This window comes from Lonchura striata, chromosome 11 (assembly GCF_046129695.1).
Source record: "Lonchura striata isolate bLonStr1 chromosome 11, bLonStr1.mat, whole genome shotgun sequence".
Classification (NCBI taxonomy): Eukaryota; Metazoa; Chordata; class Aves; order Passeriformes; family Estrildidae; genus Lonchura; species Lonchura striata.
Genome location: NC_134613.1, coordinates 17,172,062 through 17,195,024, shown reverse-complemented (window position 1 = coordinate 17,195,024; position 22,963 = coordinate 17,172,062). Strand labels below are relative to the sequence as shown.

The following is a 22,963-nucleotide window of genomic DNA, read 5'->3' as shown; positions in this document are numbered from 1 at the left end:
ACTTAAGGGCAGCTCTGTAAGTAATAGACAGCAGCTTTCCCTGCCCATTGTTAATTAATGAAGGGCCATGAATAATACAGGAGCCACGGGCTTCAGGGCAGAACTTCCCCACAGCCTGCCCCAACACCAGCGGTGTAACTCGCTCTAATCGAGACCCCCAGAGGGGCTTTTGCACAAATTAACTCCCATCAGGGGCTGGATGTGCTGAGTGCCACGGGCAGCTGGCACAGCTCTGCGGGTAGAAAGGGTACGTGTGTGCAACCGTTGTCCCTAACATGCATTGCTAAAGCATTCCTAACATGCAGAAAACACCCTTTCCTCCTTGCCTGGTCCTGCCTTGCCATGCCAGCCAGCTCCCCAGGGAGGTGCATAGGGAATTCCACACTCACATTGTCCTAAACCCACCCAAAAAACCTGGACTTTCAATTCTCTCCTCAGTCTCCTTCCCTTGCAGGGACCATCAGGAGATGCAGCTACTTCCAACTCTTCCTCTCACTTTTCTGCAACACACCTCCACTACCTACAACCCTCTGCTTGTGGACATAAATGCATTTTCTCTTCTTGCAAGAAGGAACACCTTGGGGGCCACAAGGGACCCTTTGGACAAAAGACACTGTTGGACCAGAGGACACTGCCATGTGCTGCAGACCATGGGTGCAGCAGCATCCCAGTGAGAATTAAGGTAAGGGGCCCTTTGTGGGACACATCCAACACAACTTACTCCTGGAACGAACAAACAAACCCAAAGGGCAGTTTTGGCATGCAGGCTGAAATTGTTGCCAAATTGTGCTTGGCTTCAGGCACTCAGGAGCTGTGCACACACCCACACCTTCTCCAGCCCTCCTCAAAACAGAAAATGCCTGTGAGAAATAGCAAATATCACAGCTGTAAGGGAGCTGGGCTCCCTGCACAAGCAGAGCTGCTCTGTCACTCAAGGAGTGCATCCAAAAAGGGTCTGAACCTGCACCTGAGACAGAGCCATCCACCAGCACCATAAGCAGAGAGTGACAGTAGGTTGTACTCAGGGCACAACCCCTTCCCTAAACAGGCACACTATGTTTGGGAAAGAGGAAAATCATGGCAATCATTCCATGAGCTGCCATTTGATGGGACAATGACCCATGAAAACTGAAACCCTAGAGCCATGCAGGCATCAAGTCAACTCTTCAACAAAACTGATGCTGCTGGTGCCTGGTTGAGCCCAGCTTTGCTCCCTGCAGAGAGCTGCACCCACTGTCTCCCAAAACTGCCTGGACAGCCTTCACCAGGGTGGACCAGTGTGGGAGACAGATGCCATCAACACTCCAGTATGTTCTGGAACAGACAGGGACTTCACACACACAAGCAGTTGTTTTCCAGACAAGGCAGCTAAATGAGACACATGCCCTGTCCCATGTGTCCCCCCTCATCAGCTAAAGCAAAGCTGTCTGCAGCTAAAACCTCTCAGAGGGCAGCAGAGATCCTTGCCACACTTCTTCTGTCTGTTTCAATTCACATAAAATTCCTGCCAAGGTTTCATACTCTTACAATTAAAATGCTCTTCCTACCTTGGGACTGAGGCCATTTCCCTAAGCTTGAGAAGCAAAGAGCACACAGCAGAGAGAGAACAAAATCTAATTTTTTAAATTCCTATTAATTTCCCAGAACCAGAGTTTCTCTTGGTGGTCCAACCAAAACTGTTTTTTCTGAACCCCTGCCAGAAGAGGCTGGGATAGAAAGGGAAGGACTGGGACAGGGAGTGGTGTGTGCTGCCTGACAGCTGGCTCAGCTAATACAGAGAGCAGACCCACTGTCTGGCCACAGCTCTATTACTGGGGCTGCCAGTGGTGACAAGTTTCAAAGCTGGAGGCACAAACCATATTAAGTTGGACTCATAACATTAACAGAAATGCTGCTGTGCCCCATCCCCACCAAAGCCTCTTGCTGTAGCATTGCAGAAATGTACTGCAGGGCAACTTGGCAGGGACTGCTGGTATTAGAAATGCTGATGGGTCGGGCAGAGCAGCAAGATGTTCAGGACTACAAGGTTTTATACAACCAAAGATGTAATTGGATCCAGTCTTAGGTCTTTCCGGGAAGGAATTTCTTGAAATGTCAGCTCTAAGCTCTCTGAGGATATGACAAAGGAAGCCAAGGACATGACAGAGGAAACCAGCTGTGACTTCTGGATAAGAAAGGCTCTAAGTCCAACATTTATGAGCTGTTGCAGTGTCAGATGCTTTCCTGCACACACTCAGCTTCAGACTTAGGAGAGTTGTGCACTCATTAGCCTGAGCCCTGCTGGTCAAGGTCAGCCCATGCCATGGGAATTAGGGTTGGAGTTACTGGAAACAATTCCAAGCCTTGTTTCTGGCCAGAATGAGCAAGAGATAATACTCTGGAAGTGTGCCTCATTTTTGCCATCCTTTCTTCAGTGAGTCAGCAGGGAAAAATCTCAGTTCTGTTGAACAAGAAATTCTTCTTTAAAGCATTACCACATTCATGAGGCTGCGACGCCTTGGATGCAGCCAAGCAGCAATTTCAAGCCCCAAGTTGCCCTCCACCTGCCCAGTACTCTTCTGATCTTTACTCCTCATTGTTCACTGTGAGTGGCTTTGTCAGGTCTGTGTTCCCTGGAAATCTCTATGTCATACTCAGTTGTAGTTCCTCTCGTCCCAGCACTCTCCTGGAGACAATCCTCCCACTGCTTCCCTCACCACATGCTCCACTGCTCCGAGTTGCCTCGTTGTAAGTCACGGTTTTGGCTTGGATGACTTTCCTTCCTCTGGATCCATGACTTCCTGATAGCACAGGGGCACTGGAATTCAGTATAAGGCATCTCTGGTGCACCCACTTGTTCCACCAACCCTCCACACAAACACAGCCCTCTGGAGAAGAGACTCTGGCCAGCTTCTCTGTGTCCCCGGAGTCTTCTGGCCTCTCCACTGCTGTTCACAAATGCTGCTGCTCAGTCTTCCCCAGGCTGTCTCTGCATCAGCCTCTGCTGCTCACCACCTTCTCCCTTTCCACAGAGTTTTGGGCTCAGTTTCAATTCCTTGGCTGATGTCAATCTGCAACTCCCTTTCTAGTTTTCACCAGTGTTTCACACTCGCTTTATGTGGGCCATGTATTCTGTCTCCTTCCCAGGTTCTGGAAGCCTCCTTGGAGCTCAGTGTGCCAAAAAACTGTCTCTTACTCACCCATCCTCTGCATTTCTAAAAAAAAAAAATACAGTATTTCCCACTTTTGTGGATCCATTAGTAATTTCTCCCCAACTTGGAGATCTGCTCTTCTTCAGAACAGGTTCCATCCTTCTAGCAGTCAGGACCACAACTCCTCACAGCAGGTAACATCTCCGTACCTTAATTCCCAACATCTTTATGTGAATGATTATTCAGAGCCCATAGCTCAGGCTACACCTCTGTGCTGTCTTCTTTCCAACAATTCCAAAGTTCAGTGTCAGGAAGCATGCTGCAGGCACATCCCCCTGCCCCTTAAAAACTGACATCTCAGGGGACATCCAATAAAATATCCTTCTCCTGTTGCGTTTGTGGAACAGCTTCACCACATTATTGTGGTAATCTCCGTCCTAGCCGTGCTTATGTGGATGAAGGATCCTTAGTTACTCAGAGGGAACATTTGTCACAAAGCACCTAAAGCAATTCTTTAGGAAAAATGGGCTTGACCAGGCTCTTAGTCCAGCCCAGCCAACAGCAGGGCAGTCCCTGTGGGCAGGCACATTCTTAGTTCTAAATTGCTCACTGGAGCTGCTGCCAGAGGTTGGTTTGCCAAGACCCCCTTCACAGTTTGGAGCAGGAGAGGTTCAGCCGAGGCTCCTGCCCCACATTATGCCAAGGCTCCCCATGGGACACCATGGACCACACACACCACATCAGTTCTGCTTTCCCACCCCACCATGGCATCCTACCAACCAGCCCAGTGATCCCCTGCATTTCTTTGTGCACTTCTTTCATTCATTGGGGTTTGTTATCTCCAAGAAAGCTTCTCTGAGCACAGCTCCAACTGGAGCCAAGTAATTCAGCTCCTTCGTGCTTGCTAAGCTGCAGAGTGCTGGCCCCAAGTGACTCTGCTGACACCATCCAAAGCCACCCCAAGCACACCAGCTCCCTGCCAGGATCATCATATCAGGACAGCACAGATGTATTCATCAGGTGAAATATCCTTTGCTGCCCAAAATGCAGCTTCTCAATTCCCTTTGTGCTTGGTATTGGTCTTTTGAGCCCAGATGGAGCTGGCAGACCTGGGGCGTGCCTGAGGAAACAAAATATGACCAAATGAAGCAAAAGCACATAAAAACGAGCCCCTTTGGAAGTATTCCCATTAATCTGCAGGCTCACCATTACCCCAGGCCCTGCAAGTGCCTCCAGCTCAGGACTGCAGCCCCATTTGCTCCTCCACTCTTGGGTCTCTCTTGGGTAACAACCATCAATCTGGGTTTTGCCAGACAGTGCAATGACAATAAGTAAAGGTCTAAGAATACAAATGACTCATGCTATTAAACTTGAAACCCGAGCCAGGCTTGAAAAATATTTTGAGCTGTAATCAGCAAGGAGACAAATTCTGAATTCAGCATTTTAGCTCTGCAAGGCAAATTCCCCCATTAGAAGGGCGTTTCTCCATTTTCTAATATCACTATTAGTATTTTTCATTTAACAATTTGACAGAAATAAAATACACTACAGTAACACCAGTGATAACACACTTACTCCCACTTGAAAGACTGTCTTTATTCTTTCATAAGTCACTTCCAGCTTACAGCTCTATTGATCATCAGTGAGGATGAATGGAGCTTCCCAGGATCCTCTGGGACAAATCCTACATATATATTTTTTTATACCCACCAAACAACTATTCCTAAAATTCAACAAAACAGGTCATCAGGGCAATGTTCCATTGATTTCGTGTCCACTTATTCTTCAAGCATGATGCTGAATGCTCTATCAATAATTCAGCAGGCTGAAGGCCACCAGTGCCCCAGGAGACACAACTATCTCATCATCCCCCACATCAGAGCTAGAGGTGTCTCCATTGCTAGAGAGAAAGGGAATCATGGGCCTAAAAACAGGGGTGGCTTGCAAAGCATGTGCACCAACTAAAGAAAAGCAGTTAGCCCTACCCTGCAACAGGTGAGAGCAAGTGTTTGAAGAGATTCACTCAAAATCTGGCCTAGTAAGTATTTCTAACATGCTCCCAGAGTTAGTCAACCATTTACTACTCCAAGCATGACTTGTTCATCATCCCGACATTAATTAGCCAGCTGCTGTGAAGTTAAAAGAGAAGCAGTTCTGCTCTGGTGCTCCCATACACAGGAAAGCCTCCCAAGGATGTTGCTGCCCACTGGAGTTTTAGGTGATTATTCGCTGGCTTCAAAATAACTCTATTTGGAAATCGTTCCTCCTCTCAGCCTCCTGTCTTTTCCCAGGAGATACCCCCAGGGTGGGACTTACAGTTCAAAGAGTCTCAGTGTCTGGAAGAGTTGCCATGACAGAGTGGTGAGCCGGTTCCCGGAGAGGTCTCTGAAAATTAAGAGAAAAAAAAATAAAGTAGGCACTGTAAATAATTCTTCCTGCACATGGCCCTACCACCTCCACAGAGCTCATCATCCTCCTCGATGGGGAGGCTGTCAAGCAGTTTAGAAACCAAGTTCAGATTTCATAATGGGAGATTTTAATGAGGACAAACCCAAATGAAAATTTCTCTATTTTTTTTTTAAAGGGGAAAAATTATTTATATCCTGCTGCAATGGAAAGGAAAAAGAAAATCCAATGTCTGATTCTTGCCCATGAATCTGGAGCTCAACCAACCATAAGCAAAAAGAGCAAGTCTAATTTCAGAACTTGAACAAAAAATTAAGTACAAATCTCACGTTAAAAATAGTAACAGCCAGGTTCAAATGACAGCACGATGATTACCCAAGGTGTTATCATATGATCTGCAGTAGCTGTGCATTCCAGGTGTCCCAGAATGGCTGTGTGCACCCAGGGGTACCACTGCTACAGCAGCCAACAGCTCCCCATCCCTCTCTCCATCTGCCCAAACTTTCAAAAACATAAATCTCATCTACCTGGGAGAGCTTTTCAACCCAGCAGACAGCTTCTCTTTAGCTGAAAGCCAGAGAGGATGAAAGAATGTAAAAGGAGCTGAATTAATAAAAACAAGAGGAAGAAATGTGTCTGGAGCAGTGTGAGCAGCAGAACAGCCCCCAGTTTCTAACAGTCCAAAAAGATGGTAATTAAACACATTCTGTTCTGGCCAGCCTTCCCAGGGACACCTGGACATCCTGAGAGCCACCAACCAAGTGACCAGCCCATGGGTGAGTGAGCAGAGGAATGGGTGATCACAAGTTCTGGGAGAACCACAAATGCCCGACCTCTTTGCTGGCTTCCAGATCACACAGGAGGTGCTGCCTCACCAAATCCATCCTTTACCAAATCCATCTCTGCTGTGAGCCACAGGCAGGCAGGGCAGCCCCCCTGCCTCAGCCTGCCCACTGGGAAGAGCAATGAAGAGCCAGAGGCATCAATCACCTGAGGTTCATTCAGTTCTGGGCTGGCCAAGTAGGAGGTATGACCCAAGGCAGTCCAGTTGTGCAGGGCTCAGCCCCCAAACCCCATCTGATTTGCAAATAAGTGCTAAAACCAAGAGAGCAAACCCCTGAATGGCTCCTGCTGGCACAAGGATTTGGGGTGGCAGATTCATTTCTTCCCTTACACTGAGTTTCAGCAAGGGAAAAGCAATTCTGGTCCTGTCCCACCTGCATAGAACTCTGCAATTAGGAGTGGGGAAGCTGCTCACACAACAAAGCATTGTCCCAAAGGCTCTCCACGAGCCTGGCACAAGAACAAGCCCAAACACAAGGATGGCACAGTGCTGCCTTTTTAAATTCTGGCTCTGCTTCACATCAGACTACCCCGCTGTGGGAACCACAGCAAACCACAGGTACCTCATTTCACATGACTGTGATCCCACCGTTCCCATGTCTGTAGACAAACTGCTTCCAGCCTCTGATAAAGGCAGGTAAAGCTAAGCAGGGGGGGAAGAAAAATATTACAAGACTCCCTCCTTTATCCACCCCAGAGCACTGACCACCTGGAAATTTTGCAAAGACAGATGAAAAGTGGGAGGGGAAGGAGCAACTCACTGTTACTGAAAAGTGAGACAGTAAACTCCCTCCCCCAGCCCAGGGAGAAGAAGGAAGCGTAAAGGGGATGCATGAGAGACAGCAAGATGTGGGAGAGAGGCAGAAATGCAGAGGAGGGAGTGAATCTCGCTGGAATGTCCTTTCTCAAAGGTCATGTTTTGCTACATTAGGCAGAAATGTCAAGAGAAAATTGGATTCTGAAAGAGAAGAGAAAAAACAACAGGCTTTCCACGCAAATAAGGGAATCAAAAATAGCATGATCGTGTTATTACAATTTAGGACACAGAGAGATGGAGAAAGGATACATCCTCACTAATGCAAGGGGCTTTGCCAGGCAGATGTGCTCTGCTTCTCAACTCCCACAGTGCCTGGAAACCAACTCCTACCTCCTCCTCCCTCCCCAGACAATAACCCACAGCAAGCATTAGGGACAGAGGAGATGGCTCTTCCCTGGCACACATCTGGACAGAGACTCCGTTCTTAAAGGGCAAAGCCAGTGTTTGATCTGACCTGACCATCAACTTCTGCAGGGCTGCTCAGGGAGACACACACCCCTGGCTCCATTTCAGATCAGCCTGGACACACACAGGGAGGAGCATGTCTGTCACTGGAAACAGACACCTTGGGCACTCCAAAATGTCACAAAGGTCCTTCCTCAGGCTCAGAGACAAACCTCAGCACAGAGACCAAAAGGAACTGCACACAAACACACGTTAAAAATACACCACTTCGGTCACAAAAACTCCAAAGGTCAGAGATGCCAGCACTGGGATTCCACATACAAAAGGGTAGAGCAACTGACTTGTGCTGCAGAAAATAGAGCTCCTCCAGAGAAACTTCACTGCACAGCAGTGATTTCTCCCCAGAACAGATCCATCCCACGTGCTGGATGGGACAGGTTTCCTGGGGAAGGGAGCATGTGATTCTGTAATTAGAGATGGAATCACAGTGCATGCACACGAGGAGATGAGATTATGGCTCCACAGGTGAGGCTCTGAGCTCCAGCACTTTCTAACTCCTGTTTGGTGTTTGCAAGGTCCCCACAGTCACAAACCTCAGCTGCACACACCAAGTTTCCCAGTGTTCTGTACAGCATAAATGGGGAGGTTTGGGGAAAATTAAGGCACTCACATCCAGAACTAGTCCTCTCACAGATCCAAATCAAGGCCGCTCAAAGGCCCATTCTGCCTTCCTGCAGCATTTCCAAGCCTGTTGCCACCTCCAAATTCCTGTTACAGGCATGAGAAAAATCCCACCATCCTATGCTATGGCTGGGCAGTGCCACCTTCTTCCTGACCCATTTCCTTCTGCCTCTTAGCTGGCTGAATCACACTACTCAGTGCTCTCCAGCTGCTCCCAAATATTTTTCAGCCTCAATTTCCTTATGCATGCCCAAATTTCCTATGATCTTCCCCACTTTTACACCCTCCCACACCAACTGCAGTGTCCCAAGAAGAGCTGCTACTCCTTTCCCTTACTCATTCCTGAGCATCCTTTGCAAACTTCTCCCCCTTAACTGGACCAAGAGCCATTCTGCTGACCTAAGAAGTCCCTGAGCAAAAGCAAGTCTTCCAAGCAAAATCTGCCCTTTGACAAGATTGCTTTCCCCCCACAAAAGGAGGATGTGAATGTTCTGTAACAGCAGCACCATTTTCTTGCTTGAACAAAACAGCTTTTTTCCAACATCCCTTTTGCCACCTCAAACATTTAAGAAAGCACTTATGTGAAATTAGAAAGAAATAAGAAAAAATAGAATCAGCCAGGAGCAGACACCCAAAAGAGAAAACTTTAGTCTGAGCAATTAAAATCTGGCAGAATTATAGGAAAGTGGAAACAGTCCTGCAGCAGCGTGCCAGACAACCTTTATAACAGCCTATGCATCAGTTCCACCTGCAACAAAATACAGCACATCACACATCAAGGAAACACAGGAAGAAGGAAGCAAAATGCCTTCCCTGCATTTTTCTCAGCAATGAACAGGAGCCTGTCTCTCCCAGGACAGATCTGCCATCAGCACCCCTGGAACATATTCAAAGTGCTTCCTTGCCATTGGACATTTCTCCATCACTCACAAGAGGCTCTTTTCCATGCAGACAGTCTCTAGAGGTAGCTGCCACGGTGCTTTTTGCCTCCAAAAGGAGCTGAGTAGGGAGAGGGGGTTGGAGAGAGCTCATGTGGAGCAGGTCCAGGGCAGAGCCACCCACCCCACCCTGGCTCAGGCTCAAGACCCCTGCACAGCCCTCCTGCTGCAGCAGCCGTGCTCCCAAGGCTCCTGCTCCTGTCCCCAGCAGCACCTCTCTGCAGGCTGTCACCACTGAGTGACAGCTGAATCCCAGCTCCTGCTCCTCCCTCCATCCTCCTCCTCCATCTCGGGGGGAACATGCCGTGTCCCACACACTCTGCCATGGCTCCCACAGGCACTGCCAAGACCTTGCTGGACAGACAGGGAGGGGAGGTGACCTTTGCCATTTTGTCACAGCATGAGTGACAGATGGGGCCGTGGAGTGCCCCATGGAGTCCTGAAGGAGCTCCTGGGGTTAAAAAGGGGATGGGTGAAGGTGGAACAAAGAGGGGTCCAGATCTGTGCAGACCAGAACAAGTGGACTTTAATGCAAGAGGAGAAAGCATTTTTTTTTCTTTTCCCTTAATTACGCAGCAGCCAAAAGTGTTTCCACTATTAAAGCCATTTTTATTCAGCTAAATTAAGCCAGTTGCCTCATTAATGACACCAACAAGCAGGAGCCCCTGTAATTAGACTGTAAGTTATTTTATGCAGTTCAGCTCAATGCAATGGCAGAAACGCTGCTGCTGGGGAGGGACCCTGTGCACCTGTCCCTCCTCCACGCAGCTCCATCCTCCACTTGCCCTTGTTTCCAGGCTGACACATTTATTTCTGCATGGAAGAAGTTTTTCACACGTTTTAATAACATGGTGCCACTATGAAAATCCTGACTGGGAGGGATTAACTTCCCAGAGCAGCTGGGGCTGAGGGAGCACAAGCGAGTGCCTGGCAACAATGTGAGGAGAGATGCACATCCTCAGCTGTGGTCCCCAGTGCTGGATATGTTGGTGGCACTGCATGCAACTCCCTTGCTATTTGGGCACAACAGGTGCTTCCATCATCTCACAGCTCACTGCAGCCTTAGCTGGGTGATGGTGGCCACAGGAGAGGAGAATGTCACAGTCTCACATGCTGCTGTAAGGGCAGCTCCGTTCACACTTGCTTATCCCTGCCAGATAACTCCAATGACCTCTAAAAGCACTGTTACACTCCCCATCACCCTCCCTGCCTTCCCTGTCCCCCTCCCTCCTCTTCCTGTTTAGTAAGCAGCTTTGCTCATTAAGGGAAAAAATGTCCTCCCTTAATGAATGTGCTAAAATTACCCCAACAAGTCCCAGAAGCTATGGCAGGACAGGCCTCCCCACAAATCGGGCTCTGCAAATACTAGACTTGATTGGAATCTCCAATAGCTCAGCCCCAAGTCCCAGCAGGACACGTTTGAGACAGCCTGGAAAAGGACTGGGCACTGCCAAGTGCGTGCAAGCCTCACATGCCAGGAAAGCAGAGTGAGCAGAACAGGATGTGCCATTAGACTGGTCAGCCTGGGATTTCATAGCTGCCAGGAGTTCTTCTGGATTTGTTCCCTGTGCAGGCTCAACAGCAGGACACATCTATTGGTGCTGTGGAGGAGTGAGACAATTAACAGAGGTCCTCAGCCATGGTCTGGCATTACCCTCAGCTCAGTTCTGCTCCTCAAGCAACAGCCCAGCAACCCCCAGGGCTTTTCTGACCCCCAAACACAGCAGAACCAAAAAGTCTCCAAGGTTCAATCTTCCTTTGTGCACTTGGGCAGCAAAACTATATCCTTTCTCCTGTCCACAGGTTCAGTCCTGTACCTCGTAAGGCATGTGTCATGACATAATCATCTCACTCCCCACAAATTATTTCTTGTTCTATGACTGGAGCCAGAATCTGCAATAGTTTCCCAAACTCAGAGCACCCTGCACCAGAGAGGAGAGAGGCACCATGGTGGGTGACACACAAGAAGACACCCTGCCATTCCACATGCACACCACTGCTCCTGGAGGTGTGGTACTGGAGCAAGGAGCCACCAAGCCCTCTGCATCTCTCAGTTGCAGGTCCCTGATTTTCAAACTCGCACTAAAGCAGGGCTGAGGAATGCAGAAGGGGCTGATCTCCTGCATTGTTCTTTAAACAAAAGCATTAAAAAACAAAAGCTGCAGAGCAAGAGGGAAGGCATTAAGGCACCACACCTCTGTCACAGGGCTCCTACAGCAACACATTTGCCCCACACCTCTCCTCCCTCTGCAGTGCAGCAGCCGTGTCCTGCTGCTGCCTTCAACCCAGCCCAGCTTTTATTTAAAAGGCCATCTCCTACCCCATGGCACTTGCACACCCTCTAAGTCATCTCTTCTGAGGCATCTCCCAGCTGCACGAAGCTCTGTTCAGAGACAAATCACCCCTCAGAGTTTATTGCTGCTCACAGTTTCAGTCCAGCACACGGGACAGATGGGAAGGCGTCACCAGATGCGGGTCACACTGTCCCCTGTGCTTCGAGGCAGGGCAGATGCAGGGGTCTGGCCCTCTGCACTACACTCAACTCGCCCTTGGTGTGTGCAGTGTCCACTGCCCTTCTCCAAAGACATCTGGACTCTCAGAGGACTTGGGGAAAGGTTAAAAGCTGGGTCAGCCCTGCAGTTGCTTTCCCTTTGCCTGCCAGCTTCCCTGCAGGGCAGAGTCCAACAGCATCCACAGAATTGGCCAGTCTTCTGCTCAAGGAAAAGAAAGATCAACTTGCAGCAGGCAAGAGCAAGAGCCTTTGTCCATAGCTGCCCTACTGCAGCCAAGAGGTCCTCAGGGCTTCACTGCTCCCACCTCATTTCCTCTGTCCCAAACTGCAGCATTCTAGGTCCATTAGACTGAAATATTACTGTACACTGGGCTTTCCTCCTGCTTTGGCATGCAGAAGTAATACTGGAGATGAGTGCTGGCTGAGGACAAGGGTTGCCAGCTGCCAGCTCCAGCAAGGGGCTGGGTTTATCCAACCCTGTTTGCTTCAAACTGCATTGTTCTTCAAGCTGGGAACAGAGAATAACCAGGGAATGCCTCCTGCTCACGATTTTCCAGTGAACCCAGAGCCAACCCGATGGCCCTGCGTGAGGGAGGAGCTCAGAGCTGTGGCAAGGCACAGCTTGAGGAGATGGCATGGGAAGGGCATCGACGCCCACAGGGCATTTCCCAGCATCTCTGAGTACACTGTAATTGGACTTTGATCACATTAGAGTTTTTGTCCAACTTTAATTATTCTATGAACATCCTTGAAGCAATAGGGACAGGTACTCATCAGAGGTACCACCCAGCTGGGAGGTCACTCCAGTGACCAGGCAGACACTGGGAGAGCTGGACAAGGTCAAGGTCAAGCTGGACAAGTGGACAAGGTCCACACAAGAGCCTCAATGTCAGCTTATTGAGCACAGATGTGCTGGGACAGGTTCTGGTCCTCCCACTTCCTCCTAAACAACGACTGTGATCTCAGCTCTTAGAGGGCTCTCGCATCAAATTTATATTAAAAAAAAAAAAAAATTAAAATATCTCCACCTACCTGGATGCCCAGAAATCAATGAGCCTTGAATAACCTCAAAGGGGTTAGCAAAGAGAAAACGAACAGCTGGGCCTGAGCCCCAATTTTCCTGACTCAAGGAGGAGTGCCAGAGGCTGGGGTGCACTGGGATGGTACCAAGAGCTCTGCAGAACCTCTGAGAGAAGGAAGGGGTATAAATACAAAACTATATATATATATATCTCCAGCAATAGCAAAACAACAGGGCATACGGCAGGGTAAGCTCTCAGCAGACTCTGCTAAATGGTTTCCAATTAATTAACTGATTACATGATAGAACAGAAGGGGATTCAAGTGAGTGCTGTTGACCTTTAAGAATAATTAATATCATCAGGATAGCAAAACTCGTCCAAGAAAAATAATTAGGAAGATTCTAATATTGCCTCCAAAGCCACATTGAAAGGGGTGAGGAAGGTTCTGGTTAATTTAGAGGCACAGTTCCCACGTATTTCCTAGGAAACCCATTTCTCCCTTACACTGCTTCCACCCGCAGATCTCCCACACACACGTGCTTCTTCCCTACCCCAGGCAATCCTCCCCCTCCTCTCCAGATCCATTTCCCTGTCACCTCTCCTACACCCCATCCCCCTTCTGCTCTCCATTTCTTCCCTAAACACTCTTTGCTCCAATCCCTTGTTGTAACCTTCTCTCTCCAGCCTGGCCCCTGTCCCTGCCACAGACTCATCCCATCCCCGGCTCCTCTTTGGCCAGCTCAGAGTTCCACCCTCTGCCTTCCTGAACCTCAGGAAGAAGTCCTGGTCCCTCCCCATGACATCAATCCACTTTTTATCTCCAGTCAGCACTGGCACCTTCAGAGGCTGACAGAAGGCAAGCACTACATGTCATCCCAAAAAAAGCCCTTCCCTGCTTTTCCTCAGCAGTCAAATCCATCACAGAGGCTGGTCTGGGAAGCAGATGTAAGAGATGAACAGCAACAGGAGGAAGATGGGAAACTTGTGAATCCCATTACACTCAGCAAGCACATAAATGCTCCCACCTCACTGTATTTTCCTTGCTTCTCCTTTCCCAGTTTGCTTGGCCCCAGTGTCATGCGTGGGAGAGGGGTTGGAAAGCCATTGAGCCAAGCAGGAACTGTAGTGCTGAGCTTCTCAGGGAAGGTAGCCTGAACACACTGGGAGCAAGGTTACATCAGCAGCCAACATTTCTTGTGAGGGAAATGCAAAAAAGCCAACCCTGGAATGAAACCCACCTTTGCTGCGAATAAATAAATTTCCTCTGCTGCTTACTATCATTAAAACTTCTGTGGCTTGACACTTCACTAAATTATAGATAAAAGGAAAAATGGTCTTCCTGGGCTCAGAAAAGCAGGCTGCTGCCAGAGCCCCGTGTTTACAGCAGCTAATGAACAGAAAGCCTGCCATTAGGCTGCAGCACTCGCCCCACCTCAGCAGGGAACAGAGCACTGGGAGCAGCAGCTGGGCACCACGAGGGACCAGAGCTGTGGACAGGCTGCACATGGGGGAACTGAAGGGCCCATGCCATCAGCCAGCAGAGATGGCAGCTGCCACCTCCCATGCTGTGTGGAGCCTCCTGGCTCAGCAGGAGGCGAGGCTGACATGCTCCAGCTATGCCTCATCAGATGACAAGAAAAGCACTCAGCTTGGGAGACAGACAGCACTGAGCAGGACCTGCCTCACACCAGGCTGCTGCCTCCCCACAGTGTCCGTGGGGTGGGCATGGGGAGCAGGGAGACAGCAGGTGCCTGGGACACACCTGAGCATGGGCACAGGAGCACCTCTGCCCAAAAACATGTTTGCAGCACCTGAGCACACAGGGAGGAATCGTGCTCTGAGAAGAGACCTGCCTGCAGCCACACCTGAGCCGTGGCATGATGTGCCTCCTGACAGCCCAAGGAATGCTTGGCTGAGGGCAGCAGGGAACTGGTGGTGACTTAATCCAGCCAGTGAAGCCTGCTTGCTGCACTCCATGCTTATAACCACTCCAAAAGCAGAAACATACTTTGCCTTTGACAGTTAACTCTGTCAAAATAAACAGAAATGTCTGCACACAGAAGTTACATTTTACCCATTCTTCTCAATACAGTATGTACTTAAAAAGAATTATCTTTTGCTGGTCACTGTGAGGAATGTTTTCAAATGAAAAGACTAATCACCACAAAGCACTGAGTGCTTCAGAGTGCAGCAGGCATTCCTTCATTATTCTGAGACAGCAAATTACCCACAATTATCAACACGCACAACTGGATACAGCAAACATTTAGCCAGAGCCCACGGATTGCGGTTGCAGCGAGGTTGGATGGCAGATGTCCTAGAGAACTACTCATGTGAGTAACCCCCAGACAGCAGCTGGGTAGTGGTGCTGCAAAACAAATCCATTAACACTGCAGAGCACAGTCAGTGCCAGGAATCACTGCAGCTCAGAAAGTTAGCACCCACAGAATCTTAGAGAGGGTTGGGTTGGAAGAGACTTTGGAGATCACATCGTTCCAAACCCCCTGCCATGGGCAGGACACCTTTCACCAGGTCAGGCTGCTCAGAGACCCATCCAGCCTGGCCTTGAACACTTCCAGGGATATTGCAGGTATTGCAGCTGTCAAAGAGGCAGCTGGGCAGGCTGGCTGCACAGCAGGAGAGATGGAAGGAAAAAGACACTGCTGGCAGTGAAACCAGCCTGGGCACCCCACGGGCAAGCTCCCACCCCATGCCTTGAGCCGGCTTGCAGAGAGCACAGGCTGGGGCTGGAAGGTGGAGGAGTTTGTTCCAAGAGAAGGGCAGAAGAGGCAGGCGGCAAGGAAGGGTTCAGGAAGGAGGGAGCTGGGTCAGAGGCCGGGGGGCTGCAGGGAGCGGAGGAGGCAGGAGGGACCCGAGGAGCCGCCGGCCCTGTCCGTGGTGCTGAAGCGCGGCCCCACCCGGGAATGCCCAAGCATGGCTTCAGGCATGCCGGAGGACAGCAGGCATGAAACACGGTCATCCTCAGGCAGCAGCACGGCTAAAGACACGGTCACCCACAGCTCCCCGGGGAGACACACCTCTGGCTCTCACTGCAGCCCTCTAAACACCCCACAGTCTCTTGCATCCGATGTAATTCACGTCTCATCCCTTCCCAAATACAAATAAGGGGAGGGGTTGGTGGGAAACTCCACCCTTTGACCAGTATTCCAATAAAATTTTATCATTCCAATAAAACTCACGACTGCCTAACTTATGACATTTAAATTCCTGCCTTGTCACACTCCATCATGAATTAATGTCCCATCATTCATGCCCTGTCGTATCTTATTGCTCAAATACCATATGATTTTAATGTTTCTATTTTTCTGCCCTGGTGCTTATTGCTAGTATATCAAAAAGGGAAAACCATCCCTGTAATCATACTGGTAGTAAACCAGGATCATGGAAATAAAAATCCCAGGACAGATAACTTCTGTGGTCACTCAACTTCCACTCATCCTGCCATGGCTGTTCATTCCCCTGCTGCTTTCAAGGAGGTTCCCGTGTCCCCAGGTACCCCCTCCCAGGGAGGGTTCCTCTTCCTTCTGCAGCCCCTCTCACACTGGCATGGGCAGGTAAGAAATGCTTTGCAGCACGGGGTTTGGGGAGGAAGCAAAGGAACAGTCAGAGGCTCTTTCTGGAGCCCCTCCATGCTGCAGTGATCTCAGAAGCCTAGAAACAAGATCCATTCCTTGTCATGCCCAAATCTCCAGAAACCAGCTCAATTTGTGCTACTGGTGGTCTCAGATTTGTGGTGAGGTTTAACCAAGGTACAACTACATCTCATTTTCAGGGTCACATCCAAGAGAAATGTTGCACCTCTCTTTGAGGGGAAGCTCACCAAAAGATACCCATCAGGCCATTGTTGCACAGTAAAGACTAGGTCAGAGGCTGACTCCCCCAGACTTGTCTGAAGTTCATATTTTACTCCAATCTCGTAGGGAAAAAAAAAAAAAAAAAAGAAAAATAAACACAACACTCAAAATGAAAACAAAGCAAACAAACAAAAAGTCTCAACCAAACAAAAAATATACAAAAAACCAACATACAACAAACCTCACATCATTGTAAGAACAGCTCCATTTTAAACATTTCCAGCATTGTCTGCAGGTTTTTTTAAAGATTAGATGTGAAAAAACAGGACTTTTTCAAAAACCACAGCTGCCCATTTCACATGTCAGTCAAAAGACAATTGATCAAATTTCAGAAAGGGAAATAACTCTCACAATGTAATTGGAAAGATCATCTCAAAATTGCAAAGGAAGGAAGGAGAGACAAACTCACAGTAAAATCCTGGGAGCCCAGGTTCCAGAGTGGCAGACATTACATAAGAATATAAGTATGCAAAACTTGTGACAGTTATTGTAACTGATCTTACATTGCAACAGCATCCCACAACTCAAGGCCAGGTTTCATTAAAAATAATACAAAGTGTTATGCCTCAAATAAATCAAATAAAAGCAGAGAAAATAAATGTTATTCCAGGTTTTAAGGTGGGGAACTGAAGCAGGACAGATCTTGGCACAAAGCATGAAGTGCTTGAGTTGGAAACTCTCTCAGGTCCCACTAGAGTACATCAGTCACAAACTCACTGTTCTCCCTTCTGTCACAGTACAATAAACCCTCTCCACAGCCAAGCAAGGCAGCCTGCAGCCAGGCATTAGTTCCCCAGCCCTCTGAATGCAGGTCAAATGATTTCAACCCAGCCTGAAGGAAGCCACAGTCCTGCAGGGAACTGGTCTCTCCTCTGGCCTTGTGCACAATGGCTGGTAAAATGCAGGACCTACCTCTGCCACTGCAGCAAAAGGAGAAGCTGCAGTTAGCTGCTTATCAGTCACCTGCGGCAGGAAACAGGGAATAAACATGCCATCAAACCCCTGCTGCCGATTAGCATATCAGCAAGGACCTGCTCTACACTGGCTTCCAGGGGACAGAGCAGATGGGGAGCAAAGCAGGAAAGTTTATGGAAGCAGAGGAGATGTTACAGCTGTTTATTTTAGTGGCTGTGCTGTAGGCATGCCCAGAATTTTACAGGGCTGGAGACATATGGGGGAAAATGTCTCCCTAAGTTAATTGCAGCACAGTGATTTGATCTTGGAAGGGGCCGGAGCAGGAACATCCTTAGAGCACAAATGGGAATCAAAAGATAGCCAAGCTGCTGCCTGCTTAGGGATAGTAAAGGAATATTTACCTAATAGAACTTAAAGGCTGTTTAAATCTTTCTCTTACTTTTTATTTTGGCTATATTCATGGAAAAATTTAACTCCTATTTAGGAAATGCAAAACAAAACACATTAAACTATCAAGAAGGTGGTTTAGGTGAGTGCATTTTGCTCCACCTTCCCAGTGAACTAAAAGCTCACCCCCTGTCATACACTGTGCCCAGCTGGTACACAAGGCCTCGTGAGGCTGCATTGATTCAGGTGCAGGGATGGGAAATCAAGGCCAATTAAAATACAACACTTTGGGTTAGGAGCAGACTGCCAGCATGGGTATGACAGCAGTGCAGTGCTGGAAGGACAAAGCAGGAAGAAGCCATAAGCAAGGAGGAAGGCTCATAGTACATCCACAATCAAGTGGAGGGTTGCAGGCAGGCACAGGGCCTGAAGCTGGTTATGGAATGGAGCAAGACAGAGAGAGTTTGACCCTGATTCATATCTAAGAATGGCTCTTTCAGAGCAAGACAACAGATTATTAACACTGAGCAGGGGAAAGTGACCCTCAAGGCATGACCGAGAGGAAACAGTGTTCCACTTGGAATAATTCAGCATCTGATTATTTGTTTATCTCTTTATTTAGTGTAAGATCTCAGTCAAGCTCCCAGACACACAGAGCAAAGAAAGTAAAGCTTCTCAGTTTTTTGAGTGCTATGAGTCCTGTCCTGACACAGCACTGAAGAGGGTAACTCACCAACTTCATACTACTTCAGCCCCCTGAATTTTCAGGGGATGCAGCTGTGTGTTTTTTCTGTGACATAACTCTGGGAATCCCCATGCCAGAGCTACAAACTACATTCAATACCAAGGTACCAGTTCATCTGACACTACACAACTGCCTTGAACCAAACCAGAGCACTGAAGCCAACTCCATCCTCAGAAAACACCACAACCTACAAAGGACATTCTGGGAAGCTCCAGATTAATTATAGCTCAAATTTGCTGATGAAAAGAAGCCCATGGATCATCCAGCCAGCTCAGTCTTTCAACAGGCAAAGCATGTCCCTGCCAGCACCTTCCAGTTATTCCCCAGTCCTCATTCTGGGGAGAAAGAGACCACTATGATCACACAGATAAAAACACCTGGGAAGCTGGTCATCTGACCACACCATACTCAAAAAAATAATTACACACAGCATGAACCAGCCCAGGGTATCAATCTTTAAGACCTTTGGGTGAAGACTGGAAGGGAAAGCTTGATCTTCAACCCTGGCAGGCAGCACTGAGGGATGCTCTTTGATAGAAGCTGTGTCTGGGCTGGCCCACAAACTAATTTCGAGCATGTATAAACCTCTGGAAGACAGTTTAAGAAGAGCCTCTGATGCAGACAGAAATGGTAATTATTAATTTTCTAAATAGAAATCTGACTACTTAAGCCTTATTTAAAAGCATGCCTGTCTCTGTAATTACAGAGCCTTAATTTGTTTTCTTTACTACACAATAAATAAGGTGTGCACAATTACCTCTGCAAATACAAGGCAGTGCCTCCTGGCTGGCTGGTTGAGTACACAGCCGCTCAGGAAAACATTCAGAGGGAATCACAGCCCCTTAAGTACCTGCTCCCAGGAAAGGGTGGCTCAGGCACTGCAAATATCAACTTGTCTGGCTGTAGGCACAGCCTGCTGGGACCCTGCTCTGCTGTATGCACAGCTCTACTGTCCCACAGCCAGTGCAAGTCCTGTCCTCCCCTGGGCACCAGTTCCTGGTGCTCTGTGAAGCTCAGTTCTGCTGTGGACTTCCCAGTGCCTAATGAGGAACATGTTAATGCTGAATTCTTCCCCACAAGGCACTGCAACAACTTCTCTTTATTCTGCTTCTGCCTGGTTTCATGATATGTGTAGGAAGTTGAACACCTCCTGACTTGTAACCTTCTATCAAGTTCAAATAAATTGGCCAAAGGTTCCAGTGTCATTAGGAGGACAGAGAGAGTGAGAGCATGCAAGGCTCTTCCCTCACTAAGCTGTGCTAAACACAGCAACACAGCAAATATGTATTCAGATGGTTTCTCTTTCTCAAATTTAGAAACCATACCATCCTAGAGTTTTCTTGTACAGCCTCAAGCCAAAGACTGAGGTTTCCTGTCAACACAAACATTTCCTCTGCTCAGCTGCATCACCTGCTAACACGAACACCCAGAAACACTGGCTACAAAGGCTCAGTCTCCCACAGCCTAGACCTCACATCCAGCGCATGAGATTGCCCAGGACCATCCCTGTAATAGCCAAAGGCTGTCAAACATGCACAGAAATTGGACCAGGAACCTACCAATGCAACTTCTCCCAGTGAGATCATCTTCACTGGGAGATATCCAGCTTACATCAGACACACATCCACCCCTATTTAGCACCTATTTAGCACCCAGCCAGCATTTCTTTTGGAAGGAATAAACTGTCTCAGCCCAACCACCAGCAGAAGAGGTAGATCCATGCTGCAAAACCCACTGTTATATTTTGGATTGTCTCCATAGCAGTGATAGGTTTCACATCACCAATGACCAGACAGGCCATGGAGCCCTAATTGTCCTCATTCAAGAAGAGGGAAGAGGAAACCAAAGCTATTTCTAGATTCACATCTCTGGCTCACAGTCACCTACTGCTCCTCCACTGATTACATCGGCCTCAAGCTCCTTGCACTTAATACAGCTAATTTCAAACCTTAAAAGGACAGGCATGACCCTGCCAGGCTGCACTTTGGAATACCCTGAGGTCCACCACTTGAGCAGCTGAGTGCTGAAAATCCCCTTCATGGGTTTCCCACCTTTCCTCCCTAATTCTGTGATGGGGAAGGGGGAAAAAAACCAAGCCAAGCTTCACCCAAACCCTCGCAAACCTGAGCTCCTGCAATTAGAGCTGGGATAAGTGATCTGTTTGTGATTGCACAGCTGGGGTCTGAAGACAAGCGCGTGCACAGAGGAAGGGCCAGAAATAGATGTTACTGAGAGAAGGCAGAGCTATCTGGCCCATCTGAGAGGAGGAAACCTTGATGAAAGGCACTGGGAAAAAACTCAGTTCAGCAGGAAGTTTTGATTTAACCCAGGATGGGAAGAGAGGCGTGTGTGGGGTGGAAATAAGCTTATGAGACCTCAGAATTTGTATGTGAGTTTCAAGTGAAAAAACTGCTGAGATTCATGTTATAACACCCTGCAAAGGTCCAGCCTAGGGCCCCCACCAGCCTGTGCCAACCCTCCCTGGCAGTGAAGCCACCCTGTCATTTATTAGACACATTTGTCATCTTATTGACTCAAATCCACCAGCAGCCATCCAAACAGCCACCAAAGGAGAAAGAAAACCAGAGTGGCAGCAAAAATGTGTAGCAGTACCTCAGCAAGCCCTAAGAACCATCCCATGGTGCTAGCCCTGCACTCATCCCCACCACAAGAGGACTGGGACAATATCCTTCACTCCCATGCACTGCTGTACCTGGTTACAGCAGCCCAAGACTTACAGCAGAGTGACATTTCCATTAATCCTTTTATCCCTGGCTTCTACGTGCAGAAGTTGCAGAAAATGTCAGGCCTTTGAGCTGAGCTCCCAAGGAGGCAGAGCAGCCAAGGAGGCACCTTGATGTGCTGGCAGAGTGCTGAGGCCATGGAGGGGATCCCAGGTGGCACCAGGCTCCTGCCAGGCTGTGCAGAGCCTCACCAGCCACCCTGGCTGCAAGGAAGCATCGAAGGCATCGTGGTCTGAGAGCCTTTGGGAAGCAGCAGGGAGCCACCAGCCCTGCGAGCCAGGTCTCTATCTGTGGGAGTCCAGGGCATCCCTCTGGCTGCCCTGGCTGTCTTGAGACTCTGGCATGAAGTCAAAAACACCTGTGGCTTCAATTTCAGCCCATGGAAAAAGCTGCCAATGTTGTATGAGGAATTACAGGCCACAAGGGTTTGAGTAGTGTGGTAGTTGAATTAACACAGGGTGAAAAAGTAGAATTTTAGGGCTTTTTAGAATGGGGTTCAAGGGGACAAGATGGAGAGATTTGGGCATGTCCTGACCTCCTTCTCCTTCTTGCCCTCCATGTCTTGGTGTGACGGTGACACTTTTCTATTGGTTTAAGGTAGAGACACACTGTCCAACATAAATGATAGATATTGGCACGTTATTGTAAACATAGTACAGGTAGTTTTTGGTATAATATGTAAACAGCGCCCTGAGGGCAGACAGAATGCCATGGACAGAGCTCAGCAGGTCAGAGAGAGAATGTTATAGAAAAGAAAAAATAAACCACCTTGAGAAGCCGACCCTACACATTCTGACTTCTTTGGCTGCAGGCTGGGAACAAGGACTCTTACACTCTCGGGGTCACCTCGACACCCAGACCCCGAGATCTATCCTCGACTGTCCAGCATCCCTCACAGGGAACATCCACACTGCCAAGCCCCAGGAACAGCATCAAAACCCAATGGCAAACACCAAGCAAATAATATACTTACTTGCCTCGAGCTCCAAAAGGCAAGGAAAGAAAGATGTTAAGAACATGATCAATCTTACAGGGCCCAAGCAGTAAACAAACACATATTTCATCACCACGTACGAATCCTAACTCTTGACAGAAGATGGATGTGGGGTTTTTTCCACTCACAAAAGTAATTCCAAAAGACAAAAACAAACACTTTGGGGAAAAGCAGCAACAATTGCCTGTGTACACATTACTGGCACATTCAGCCTCAAAGCTAGCATACATGGCCTTCTAAACTCCTATGACATCCAAACTAATTTCATCAGGAATCAAATGTTATTCATTTTATCTGCTAGATACATAAACAGCAACTGCACAATTGACAAACAACAGTCAAAAAAAAAAAAATCAATTGAGAGTGGTTCAAAGAGAACTGCTTCCCAGGAACAAACAACTACAGAAAACACAAAACAAATGCTACAAATCAAAATAACAAAGAGCAGAAATCAGGAATATCCCAGTGGTCAGCATTAACGAGAGTTTATTATGAAAATATGCAATTCTTTAAGCTCAAAAAGGCTCAGTTCATGTTCACAATGCCCT

The 22,963-nt window shown here is 48.2% G+C and overlaps 1 protein-coding gene across 3 annotated transcripts in view; it reads right to left on the bottom strand.

Moving 5' to 3' along the window:
* Positions 1–22,963, bottom strand: part of NTRK3 (neurotrophic receptor tyrosine kinase 3) — a 201,840-nt gene that overhangs the window by 143,648 nt on the left and 35,229 nt on the right. For all 3 annotated transcript variants that reach the window (XM_021530338.3, XM_021530339.3, XM_021530340.3), the window contains exon 4: positions 5,448–5,516. In XM_021530338.3, coding sequence (XP_021386013.1) covers positions 5,448–5,516 — 69 coding nt within the window. The remainder of the gene's footprint in view (positions 1–5,447; positions 5,517–22,963) is intronic.